The 12,741-nt window shown below is 44.4% G+C and overlaps 1 protein-coding gene across 1 annotated transcript in view; it reads right to left on the bottom strand.

Moving 5' to 3' along the window:
- The window catches only part of LOC140206155 (vesicle-trafficking protein SEC22b), a 44,077-nt gene extending 31,600 nt beyond the window's left edge, over positions 1-12,477 (bottom strand). The window contains exons 1-2 of the mRNA XM_072274397.1: positions 12,104-12,477; positions 3,457-3,566 (exon numbers count right to left, since the gene is read on the bottom strand). Coding sequence (XP_072130498.1) covers positions 3,457-3,566; positions 12,104-12,178 — 185 coding nt within the window. The 5' untranslated portion in view covers positions 12,179-12,477. The remainder of the gene's footprint in view (positions 1-3,456; positions 3,567-12,103) is intronic.
- Between the last annotated feature and the right edge of the window lie 264 nt (positions 12,478-12,741).

Here is a 12,741-nt window from a genome sequence, read left to right as displayed (position 1 = left end):
TTATTTTAATAATCTCCCATAAACAAAGTTGTGCAGGATATCCTTAATCAATCTTTGCCTATTCAAATGCTGGTAGATCCTATACCTCAGAAAACCAATCAGTAACTTACTGTTGTCAGACTGACTTTCCTGTAGTTCCTCACTTGTCTCTGTTGCCCTTCTTAAATAATGGCAAAACATTAGCCACCCTCTAGTCTTCTAGATGCCTGCAAAAGTCACTGCAACTTGTTCTCTAGCTTCCCAGAAAGTCACTTCCTTATAGGGCGATACAATAGTTACAGCACCATATTGCACAGATACAAACCCTTCAGCCCAACTCACCCATACCATTCGAGATACTTTTCTACACCAATGCCATTTTCCTGCATTTAGAGTCATAGAAAAGTACAGCCCAGAAACAGGCCCTTTGGCCCATCTAGTCCGTGCCAAACAATTTAAACTGCCTACTCCCCTCAACGTTGACTGGGACCATAGCCCTACCATCCAAGTACATATCCAAACTTCTCTTATACTTTGAAATTAAGCTCCCATGCTCATTCTACACTCTCATGACCCTCTGAGTGAAGAACATTCCCCTCATGTTGCCCTTATCTTTGAGTGCTGAAACTGGAAAGGATTAAAGGGAGGTTCACGAAAATGATTCCAGAATTGAATGGCTTGTCGTATGAAGAGCATTTGATAGCTCTGGGCCTGTATTCACAGATAATTTTATAAATCTCTACAAGCTCACCCTCGTCCTCCTACATTTCAGTGAAAATCCCAGTCTATATAAAAACTTGTTAGTAACTAAAGCCCTCTATTCCAGGTAACATCCTAGTGCAGCGGTCCCCAACCACTGGGCCGCAAAGCATGTGCTACCGGGCCACAAGGAAACGATATGAGTCAGCTGCACCTTTCCTCATTTCCTGTCACGCACTGTTGAACTTGAACATAGGGTTGCCAATTGTCCTGTATTTGCTGGGACATCCCGTATATTGGGCTAAATTGGTTTGTCCCATACAGGACCGCCCTTGTCCCGTATTTCCCCCGCTAAGGTAGAGCGTTCCTATGAAACTTTTTGGGCCGAAATGGCATAAAGCGAAGAAGCAATTACCATTAATTTATATGGGAAAAATTTTTGAGCTTTCCCAGACCCAAAAAATAACCTACCAAATCACACCAAATAACACATAAAACTGAAAATAACACTAACATATAGTAAAAGCAGGAATGATATGATAAATACACAGCCTATATAAAGTAGAAATAATGTATGTACAGTATAGTTGGGAAGATGAAGGCAAAACTGATTTGTGGAAAAAAATCGGCACGTACGCACATGCGCACACAGGTGCCCGCGCAAGGCTTCCTGGTCATGGTAGTCTTTCCTGGGGTAAATACAAGTGTCCCGGGATTTGACTGTTACTTTTGTCCCTTATTTGGGAGTGAGAAAGTTGGCAACCCTAACTGTAAAAGACATGTTGAGGTGAGTTTAACCCTACTTGAACCCCCCGGTCGGCCGGTCTGCAAGAATATTGTCAATATTAAACCAGTCCACGGTGCAAAAAAGGTTGGGGACCCCTGTCCTAATGAATCGCTTCTGCAATTTTTCTAACAGCATCCTAAGCTTCCAATTATATGGTGACAAGAGATAAACACAATACTTCGAGTGTGGCCGAACCAATGAATGGTACAGCTGCAACCTAATGTTCCAACTCTTTTACTCAATGAGCTGTCTATGAAGAAAAGCAAGCAAAATGCCTTCCTTACCACCTATCCACCCATGATACCATTTTCAGGGAGCTATGAACTCGTACGCAAGGTCTGTTTGTACACTATTTGTCACAACTTTACACGCCAGTATACACGCAGCTAGTATTAAGACAGCCCGGTGTATTCCTTCACACTTGTCTGAATTAAATTCCATCTGTCATTACTCCACTCAATTTCCAGCTGATTTATATCCTGCTGTATCCTTGGTCAACCATCTATAACTCTACTAATCAGCAAACTTAGGTGGAAGCAGAATCTTAATCAGCAAACTTAGGTGGAAGACAACCTCCAATTTTAACCCTAATCTAATCACAGGACAATTTACAGTGACCAATTAACTTACTAACTGGCATTACAGGAGGAAACCAAAGCACCCAGAGAAAACCCATGCATTCCATGGGGAAAATATACAGACTCCTTGCAGAGGACGTTGGAATGGAACACCGAACTCTTTTGATGCCTTGAGCAGTAAAAGTGCCGTGCTAGCCGCTACACTACAGTATTACTGCAGATAAAAGGGTGTGAAAGGTTCTTTAGACAGACTGAATGCAGTATCAAGGTGAAAACTAAAGCCTGATTTATACTTCTGCGTTAACTGGACGCTGTAACCTATGCAAGTGGCCTACGCGCGTTGTCAGCATTTATACTTGTGCGTTGGTGTGTCTGCGTCGCTCTGCATTTCACGCACGTCATGCATGCACACACACCTGCCCGCGCAAGACTTCATGGTCATGGTAGTCTTTCTCGGGATAACAAGAAGCGAGCGTCTTTTTTCGTAAAAGCAAAATGCGTCCTCCATAATTTCGGAGGTCTGTAAAGCTTTATGGAAAGCATTGCAGCTAGAGTTCCTTCCCTGCCCTTCAGTCGCCCAATGGGAAGCTATTGCAGCGTAGGATGAAATACGATGTTACCAAGCGGACCAGAGTTGTTGCGTTCTGCGTTGCTGCGACGCGCGGTTACATTTTGGGAGAGGTGCGCGTCGCAGCAACACAGGCTCTCGCGTAGGGTTCCGCGTCGGCTTTGCGGCAACACAGTACTTACGGCGACGCATTGACGCAGAAGTATAAATCAGGCTTTATGGTTCAGCAGGCTCTAAAGGCTGAGTCGCCTGCCCCTGTTCTGAATGTGCTTGCTGGTGTGGAAAGGTTTAGCTCTGTGGGTCAAGGTGGCCTTGCACATAGCCAGGACAGACTCAATCGTCTGAATCGCTTGATCCTTCAATGATTCTATAATGCAGTTGAGTGAATTTCTGGCCCACTAAGAGGGCAGACAAGAATTAGGCCTTGGGTTTTAAAGTACACATCAGCCAGATTGGGTTCAGACAGCAAATCACATTCTCACAAAGCTTTAGGTGGATCTTTACAATGCATCACAGTTTCACCATCGCCACTGGTACTCAACCAAGATTTATTTTACTAACCTGGATTTAAATTGCTGAATAAATTATCCAGAAACACAGCCATGTTGGGATTTGAATTCAACAGCTGGGTTTCTGGGTGGTTTGCATGATGTTGTAATCACTATGCTGTCTACGTTTACACAATCTGAAGACAACATATCCACATCGAGTAGGATTAGCTTACATACCTACTCTAATAGAAACAAAAGGACGCAGAGATCCACTGTCAAAGCACTTGGAAACATAAGACAACGTCATAAAAAGGGATCAAAGTGTGCTGGTTATTCTGCAAGGATAGCACTTACTGGAAGGACATGGATCCTGCTTGCAACGTACATCGAGTGGGTGACTGCTCATTAAGCTTGCGGAACAGCTGCTTGGCCTGGCTTTGATAAAGTTGCAGATCTCGTCCAGACTGAAAGAAACAATGGATTGGGTTGAGCAAAGATGAAATAAGGAACATTTAATTCAAACTGTACTAGTACCAGCTCCATATTGTTTGCAGCACCACTTTAACAGACTTCGCACTCAACATTATGCAGATGTTCACTCGCTGTATTGGGTATTTATATTTCTCCATGATGACAAGTACTTACACATCTCAACTTTTTTCTCTAATCTTTTATAGGACAGAAGCGTTGCTACTCTGGCCAAAATTTATAGCCCATCACAAGATGGTGGTGAACAAATCAGTGGTAAAGTACTACCTAACCAGCTTCACTGCAGGAATTCCAGGATCTGGATCTGGATTTGGATCCTGTGTCGGTAACAGTGAGCAATGATTGCATCTTGCTCCAGTCTAAAGCTTCTCTCCTCACTGTTAAGCACATGAATAATCAGATCCTTCACAGAAAACTGGCCCGGAAAGTTAAAGCGCAATGGATCCAAGTAAGATGACAAACTGGATTCAAGACTAACACATACAAAATGCTGGAGGAACTCAGCAGGCCAGGCAGCAGCTATGGAAAAGAGTACGGTCGACGTTTCGGGCCGAGACCCTTCGGCAAGACTGGAAGGGGAAAAGAAGCAGTCCTGCTGAAGGGTCTCGGTCTAAAACGTCGACTGTACTCTTTTCCGTAGCTGCTGCCTAGCCTAGAGAGTTCCTCCAGATTTGTGTGTGTATTGCTTGGATTTCCAGTATCTGTAGATTTTCTCTTGTTTGTGATTCAAAACTAACCTGATGGTTGGCGGCAGATGGGATGGTGGAAGCAGACTGACAAAACTGAGCAATATGGAAGCTGTAATAGAGAGATTTAGAAGTCTATCTAAAACAACAGATCTTCTTCAGAGAATCTAGAATCTTCTTGTAAAGTTTAAAGGCAGTTGGCAGACCAACATAAGTTGCATTATCGCCTTCTTGAGTTTGGGTGTGGAGCAGAGACAGGATGTATACCCACTAAATTTCACCTCCCCCAAAAAAACTCAAATACTATCAAAAAGTCTAATGCTTTTCATCAAGTCAAATACACATTATATATATATATATTACAATGGCAATGATATCCTGACAAACTTTCCATGTGAAACTGTGTCTGTCCTAAAGATCTCAGTTGAGCAATTAGATGCTTCCTTTGCACCTCATAGGATCTGCCTTCAAACTATACTTCACTGTTTCTTGACAAGTGCACACCCGACAAATGCCTATATCATGCATGTTAATTCTGAACAAGGAATAATTCAACCGAGCATGTGCATTATGTAAACATGAAAACATAACTTCTTTTCTCCTTTTATACCCATCTCCCAGTTGAGTTCCCACCATCTTCTGAATTTTATATAAATGACATCCTTTCTTTTCTTTACCGCAACTCTATTGCCAGTGATCAAATATACTTTTTAATTATGGCTTTCATGACCCGTTTATGCAAAGGCCCCACTACATTTACATCCTTAATTCTAAGTGTTTGCTTGGAAAGAATGTCTGCCACCTCCTTTCCTTCAACCCAACATGGGCAGGAACCCGTAAGACATGTACACACAAGCCCAGACCCTGTAGCCTCAACAGATGTTGTCCAATCTCAAGAAGAATATCTGGCCTACAATTTGAAACACCTGCTTTAATAGATGTCAAAACCAAGATGAAATCAGAGCACTTAAGCAGATCATCAGGGCGTATGTCTTCAACCCATTCCAAGGTTAAAATGACAGCAACCACCTCAGGCGCAAATACTGATACTTTGTCTGATAACCTTTTCTTACTATTCACCTGAAACTTTGGAAGACAAACAGAAACAGCTGAATGACCTGTCACTAGATTTTTTCGACCATCTGTATTGAAATGTATGAAGCTTTAATATCTGTCTTGCATAGAGTATTGCTGAACTACCAATGCCATGATATACAATCATTCTTCATCTTGATCATCTCCAGAGGCAATGTTTAATACTTTTTAAATACAAAGATAACAATAAGTAATTAACAATGGCTTTTATCACCTACTTAGCTTTTAGCATTTTGAATGTAGACAAGTAACTTGGAGTACATATTTAACATGGTAGCAAATCCCAACTCACAAAATGCCACTGAATATTCGAAGAATGGTAGTTGATCTTAGCACCAACTTCAGACACCCCAAATATATCTCTTTTATTGCAGTGTTGAAAGATGGCTCCCTGATCATACAACTAGCCAGAACACTAAGAGACAAAACAGACCTATTTTGATCTGGTAATATGTCTTAAATGATACTCAAAACAGGAGATAGACTTCCCTGAACATCCTGAAATTTTCAATGACGTCCTATTAAAATTTACAATCATTTATTGTCGTCAATTGGTACAGAATCAGAATGTCCCACACCTAGTATTTGGTTTAATTGCCTTAAAGTGTCAGTTAAAGTTAAATGGTGAGCAAGTTTTATTTCTTGAAGTCCCATTGAAGGGATTTGCAACATTCCTCTCCAAAGATGCTGCCTGACCTGCTGAGTTCCACCAGCATCTTGTGTGTGTTACTCTTTTTTTCTTGAAGACTAGTTCTCATTTTAATTAATATCTGCTATCTATCATTTACTAACTCTAGAATAATTCCTAACAGAGTACCATGGGGGCTTGTGCTGGATGCAAGTACAGGAGAATGATCAGCAAGTTTGTGAATGACACAAAATGCGGGCAGTGAGGAAGGTTGTCTACAGCGACAGCAGGACATAGAGTGGATGCAAAATTGGATAGGGCATTGGCAAACAATTTAATCCCAACGATACAAGGAGATACACTTGTGAAGTCACATATGGGTAGGACATGCACAGTAAGTGGCAGGATACTGAAGAACGTTGATAAACAAAATAGATCTCAGAGTTTAAGTTAGATCCGAGAAGTGGCAATAGAATAGGTTTGGAATATGAAAGTTGGGCCATTACGTTGCAAATTTACAAACACTGGTCAGACCATACTTGGAGAATTGTGCGTAATTCTGATTGCTACACAGGAAAGGACTGGGAGAGAATGCAGAGAAGATTTTCCAGAAAGGATTGAAGAATTTTATTTTGGGAGAAAAATTGGATAGGCTGGAGTAAAGGAGCCGAGGAGTGACCTGATGTCAAATTATAAGAGCCATAGTCAAAGTTGATAATCAAAATCTTTTTCTCATGTTAGGGGTTTCAAAAACAAGAGGGTATAGTTTAAAATGAGTGGAAGGGGTTTAAAAGGGGATCTGAGCGGTAAGTATTTTACTCACTTAAATAGGCAAGGCATAGAAGGATATCGACCTAGTGCTGGAAAATAGAATTAATGTTCGCAACTAAAAATGGCTGGCTTCATCCCCCTTCCTCTTCAGTCCTGTTGAAGGGTCTCAGCCCGAATTGTTGTCTGCTGATTCCCTTTCATAGATGCTGCCTGACCTGCTGAGTTCCTCCAGCACTTTGTGTGTGTTGATTTGGATTTCCAGCATCTGCAGAATAGTGTGGTTATGATTTGGCATGGATGTGGCAGTCCGAGCGCCCTGTTTTGTGCTGTATAACTCTGTGACTCATTGAACACAGCTAGTATTTGTTACCATCCAATTTACTACATCTGCACAATCCCTCAATACATTCAAATCACGTAGTGCTTTCCTACACCCGCAAGACCCAACCTCACGCCTAGCTTGTGTCCTCTACAAACTTGTAGGTATTATATTTATTCCCCAGTCATCAGTATATATTGTGAATAGCTGATGTGCCAGCACTGACCCTGTGATTATCAGTGAAAGGCATCAGAGGGTGGCACTGGAGGGTTGTTTATCAGACCAGACTGAATAGATCTGAGCTGAGCCCCCTGCTGTTTGTCATCTATATAATCAATTTGTGTGGGAATGTAAGTGTCATAATTAATACATTTGCAATGTTTACCACAATTGAGGTGAAAAGGGTTGCAAAAGGACCTAGATCAACTAGGAAAGGAGGCAAAGGAATGGCAGATGGAATTTAACTTGGACAAGTGCAGTGATGAATTCTGGGAAGTTAAACCAAGGCTGGACCTGCATACTGAACAACAGGGCACTGGAGAATGTTGTACAACAGAAAGACCTCAGGGTACAGGTATACAGTTCCCTGGAAGTGGTCACACAGGTAGACAGAAGGTGGTGTATTGCATGTTTGATCATGAGTAGCAAAGATAAGGTGTATAGTCATGATCTTTTTTTCAGATGAGGGAAGTCTAAAACTACAGGCCGTTTTAAGGTGCGATGGAAATGGTTTAAAGCAAATCTGAGGTGTAAGTTTTCCACAAAGAAGCTGGTGGGCACATGTAATGAGCTGGCAGGGGCAGAGGTCGATACAATTACAATATTTAAAATGTATTTGAACATATACATAGATAGAAAAGGTTTATGGACCAAATGTAGGCGAATGGGACTAGCCAGGAAGGCCCTTGGGCAAGTTGAGCTGAAGGGCCTGTTTCTGTGCTTTGTAACTCTATGACAGCTTCCACTCAGGAAAAAACTATTTATTCCTGCTCCTTGTTTACTGTCAGCCACATTAGCACTTTACCCCAATCCCACGTTCCATTTTTTTTCATGTCTTTTATGCAACCCTTATCTACATTTACGTAAAAGTCCAAATACACCACACCCACTCAATCTCCCCATCTATTCTGCTGGCTGGATCACAGAAAAATTCCAGATGTGACAAGCGTGATCTCCCTTTCACAAATCTTTGTCCAAACCTGTCACTAATCTTCAACTGCTCCACTATTATCCTGGAACCTCACATTTCCCCATCACTGATGTCAGGGTAATTAGTCTACAAGTCCATTTTCATTTCCCCTCTACCTCTGGGGGTGACATTATCCACCCTGCAATCCACTGGAATTGTACCAGACTCTAAAGATTGTTGGGAAATGGCCACTGCTATTTTACAGTCACCTCCCCAGACGCTCTGGGTTGCAATCTGTTAGGCCCTGGGGACTTATCAGTCTACAATCTCATCAAATTCCCTAATAACCCTGATTTTCTACAGTTGTCTCTCTCACTGGACCCTGTGTTCAACATTCCTGGGAGGTTATTGATGTTAACCTTTATGAAGTCAGATAAAAGTACTTGATCAACTGGTCTGCATATGACTTGTTCGCCATATCCTGTTTTGACTGTAAGGGAGCCACATTTGACTTCACCAGTTTATTTCTCTTCACATATCTCTACAAGCATCTACACTTGATTTTTATCTTTCTTACAAGCTTATCATCATTCTCAATTTGTTGTACTGAAACCCGATCCCAGCCCTTACCTATATATGCTGCTTTTCAGCGGATTTTCCTGGATATAACACTGAGTTCCAGAGTTTCCTTTGTCAGCCACAGCTGAGATAATCTTCCCAGTTATTTTTTGGAAAAGAAACAATTTCATTTACATGGATAAGCAAGGCTTTTGACAAGGTTCCACATGCTAGGCTGCTCCTGAAAGTTAAGGCACAAGGGATAAGTGGCCTGTTGCCACACTGGCTTAGAATCTCCTCTTACTTACTGCTCGAACAGGACCCCACTAAAGAACACCAAGCCACTGTCTCCCACACCATCACCAACCCTATTGACTCTGAGGATCTCCCATCCTCCGCCACCAAGCTCATAGTTCCCTTGCCCTGCACCATCTGTTTCTACCTCCTACCCAAGACTGACAAACCCGCTTGTCCAGGCAGACCCATTGCTTCAGCTTGTTCCTGCCCCACTGAACTCATATCGGCTTACTGCGACTCTGTTTTATCCCCCCCGGTTCTATCCCTCCCTACTACATTCGTGACACCTCACACACACTTGATCTTTTCAAGGATTTCAAGGTCCCTGGCCCCCATCATCTCATTTTTACTATGGATGTCCAGTCCCTGATCACCTCCATCCTCCACCAGGAAGGCCTCAAAGTTCTCGGTTTTATTTCTAGACACCAGACATAACCAGTTCCCCTCCACCACCACTCTCCTTCGCCTAGTGGAATTTGTCCTCACTCTCAATAATTTCTCCTTTGGGTTCTCCCACTTCCTTCAAACAAAAGAGATCGCCATGGGCACTTGCAAGGGTCCCAGCTATGCCTGCCTGTTTGTCGGTTATGTGGAACAGTCTATGTTCCAAGCCTACACTGGTGACCGTCCCGCACTTTTCCTGCACTACATCGATGACTGCATTGGTGCTGCTTCCTGCACTCATTCTGAACTCATCGACTTCATCATCTTTGCCTCCAACTTCCATTCTGCCCTCAAATTTACCTGGTCCATTTCTGACATCTCCCTCCCCTTTCTTGATCTCTCTGTCTCTAGAGCCAGCTTATCCACTGATGGCTATTATAAACACAAGGACTCTCACAGCTAGCTGGACTATACCTCTTCCTACCCTGTTACTTATCAAAATGCCATCCCCTTCCTAATTCCTCCTTCTCCACTGCATCTGCTCTCAGGATGAGGCTTTTCATTGTCCTCCCTTTTCAAAGAAAGGGACTTCCCTTCCTCCACCATCAACGCTGAACTCAGCCGCATCTCTTCTATTTAGCATAGAACATAGAATAGTACAGCACAGTACAGGCCCTTCGGCCCACAATATTGTGCCAACACTTAAACCCTGCCTCCCATATAACCACCCACCTTAAATTCCTCCACATACCCATCTAGTAGTCTCTTAAATTTCACTAGTGTATCTGCCTCCACCACTGACTCACGCATCCTTCTGCCACCCTACCGGGGATAGGATTCCTCTAGTCCTCACCTACCACCCCACCAGCCTCCGTGTCCAGCACATAATTCTCTGAAATTTCTGCCATCTCCAATGGGATCCCACCACCAAGCACATCTTACCCCGCTCCCTGCCCACTTTCTGCTTTCCAAAGGTATAGCTCCCCACGTGACCCCCTTGTCCATTCGTCCCTCCCCACTGATCTCTCTCCTGACACATCCTTGCAAGCGGAACAAGTGTTACACCTGCCCCTACACCTCCTCCATCACTACCATTCAGGGTCCCAAACAGTCCTTCTAGGTGAGACAACACTTCACCTGTGATTCTGTTGGAGTCATATACTGTGTCTGGTGCTCCCGGTGTGGCCTCCTGTATATTGGTGAGACCCAACGTAGAATGGCAGACCACTTCATCGAGTACCTACGCTCCACCCGCCTGAATAAACGGGATCTCCCAGCGGCCACCCATTTTAATTCCACTTCCCACTCCGATATGTCAATCCTGTACCTCCTCCAGGGTCGTGAAAAGGCCACAATTATGTTGGAGGAACAACACCTTATATTCTATTTGGGTGGCCTCCAACCTGATGGCATGAACATCATTTCTCGAACTTCTGATAATACCCCCCCCCCCACCTTCACCAATTCCCATCCCCTTTTCCCTCTCTCCTCCTATCTCCATCACCTCCCCCTCTATCACTTCACCAATCAACTTCCCAGCTCTTCACTTCATCCCTCCCCCTACAGGTTTCACCTATCACCTTGTGTTTCTCTCTGCCCTCCCCCAACCTTTTAAATCTACTCAGCTTTTCTTTCTCCAGTCCTGCCGAAGGGTCTCGGCCTGAAAACTCCACTGTACTTCTTTCCATAGATGCTGCCTGGCCTGCTGAGTTCCTCCAGCATTTTGTGCGTTGCTTGGAAGCAGGAGGTAGATGGCAGTTAATGGTTATTTTGACTACAGTCTGTGACAATTGACGTACTGCAAGGAGAGTACTGGGACCCTGAAATATACTGAAATTAGTTGGATGAGAATGTAGCTATTCTGATTAATAATTTTGCAGACAACACTAAGGTGTATTCTGATGCAGGGTCTCAACCCAAAATGTCAACTACCCCTTTGCCACAGATTCTGTCAAACCCACTGAATTCCTCTTGCAGTTTATCTTTGAATGAGGTAACTCAGAGTTGAGGAGGTGAGCTCAGGTGACAAAGATCATATTACACAAGGACTTTAGTAAGCAACCTGGTATGCGAATCAAATAAAAGCCCATAGGTTTCAAGAAAAAAATACACCGTCCAAAATTAACAATGGCCAATAACTCTGAATATGGTGGGTTACAGAAGGCCGAAGCTACTGCACTCTGCAGTATTCATAATGCAGACTTGTCCTTAGGGGACACAGTCGGGAAATAATAACAGAAAGTTATTTAAATTCACAGCAGGCCCAATGACACAAGTGGAAAGAGAATCTGCTTCGGACAGCCGACCTGTCTCTCTCTTCTCCCCCTCCCCACTAGGCGCTGCCTAATCTGGTGAGATTATCTAGTATTGTCAGTTTATTTCAGATTTCTAGCAAAGAAGAACACCGCCAATGAAATAGGTTCACTGCAGAGATGCGTGAACTGGCGACCTGAACAATGTACGTGAGAGGGAGAAGACAAGGTGCAGTGCGGACAGCGCTCGGTCCCAGTCTCGGGCAGTGACGTGGCCCGGCGGGACAATGAGTGGGACTGAGGACGGGCTGTTGTCGGGCCCAAACTGGGCCACCACCGACCCGTCCTGGGCAACCGCGTAAAGTCAGGAGGGGCCGAAGGGCCAGCTCTCACCTGCTCATCCTCTTGCATGGAGGCAGCGAGCGGCAGGCCGTCGGCCACCCGGGCGATCATCGTCAGCAGCACCATCGTGGGTAAGTTCCCCCACCGGCCCGCAGCTGGGCCGTAGGCTCCGGTTCTCCTGGGGACGCGCCTCGGCCGGGCTGGGACGCTCTCGGCCTCAGGTTCTCCGGGACACGAGCCTCTCCTCGTCGGCCCGGGATCTCCGAGTGTCCAGGACCAGGCCTCGAACTGAGCTTCTCCTGGGTTCGGCTTCGTGCTGCGATGCCGTCACCAGCAGAGGGAGCGGTTGCGGGGACGGACAGGGGGCGGGGCAGGACTTCTGGTCGGCCGCCCGAGGTCTGATCCCGACCCCGAGCTCCCGCTCCCGCTCCCGGCTGTGGGGGGCGAGTGCTGATGGGATCAGTGAACGTCTTGTTCTTGTAAAGTTCAATGGTGATTGCAGTCGCCATGAAACTTTAAAGTGCATTATCGCCACCTGCTGAGTTGGAGCGTGGAGCAAAGAGACAGGAAGTGATCCCACTAAATTCCTCCCCGAGCAATGCTTTTCAGAAAGTCAAATACATATTATATACATTACGATGGTAGTGATATCCTAACAAACATGTTAAATTGCGTCTGTCCCAAAGATC

The sequence above is a fragment of the Mobula birostris genome, chromosome 12 (assembly GCF_030028105.1).
Source record: "Mobula birostris isolate sMobBir1 chromosome 12, sMobBir1.hap1, whole genome shotgun sequence".
In the NCBI taxonomy this organism is placed as follows: Eukaryota; Metazoa; Chordata; class Chondrichthyes; order Myliobatiformes; family Myliobatidae; genus Mobula; species Mobula birostris.
This window is presented reverse-complemented; position numbering and strand designations above follow the sequence as displayed.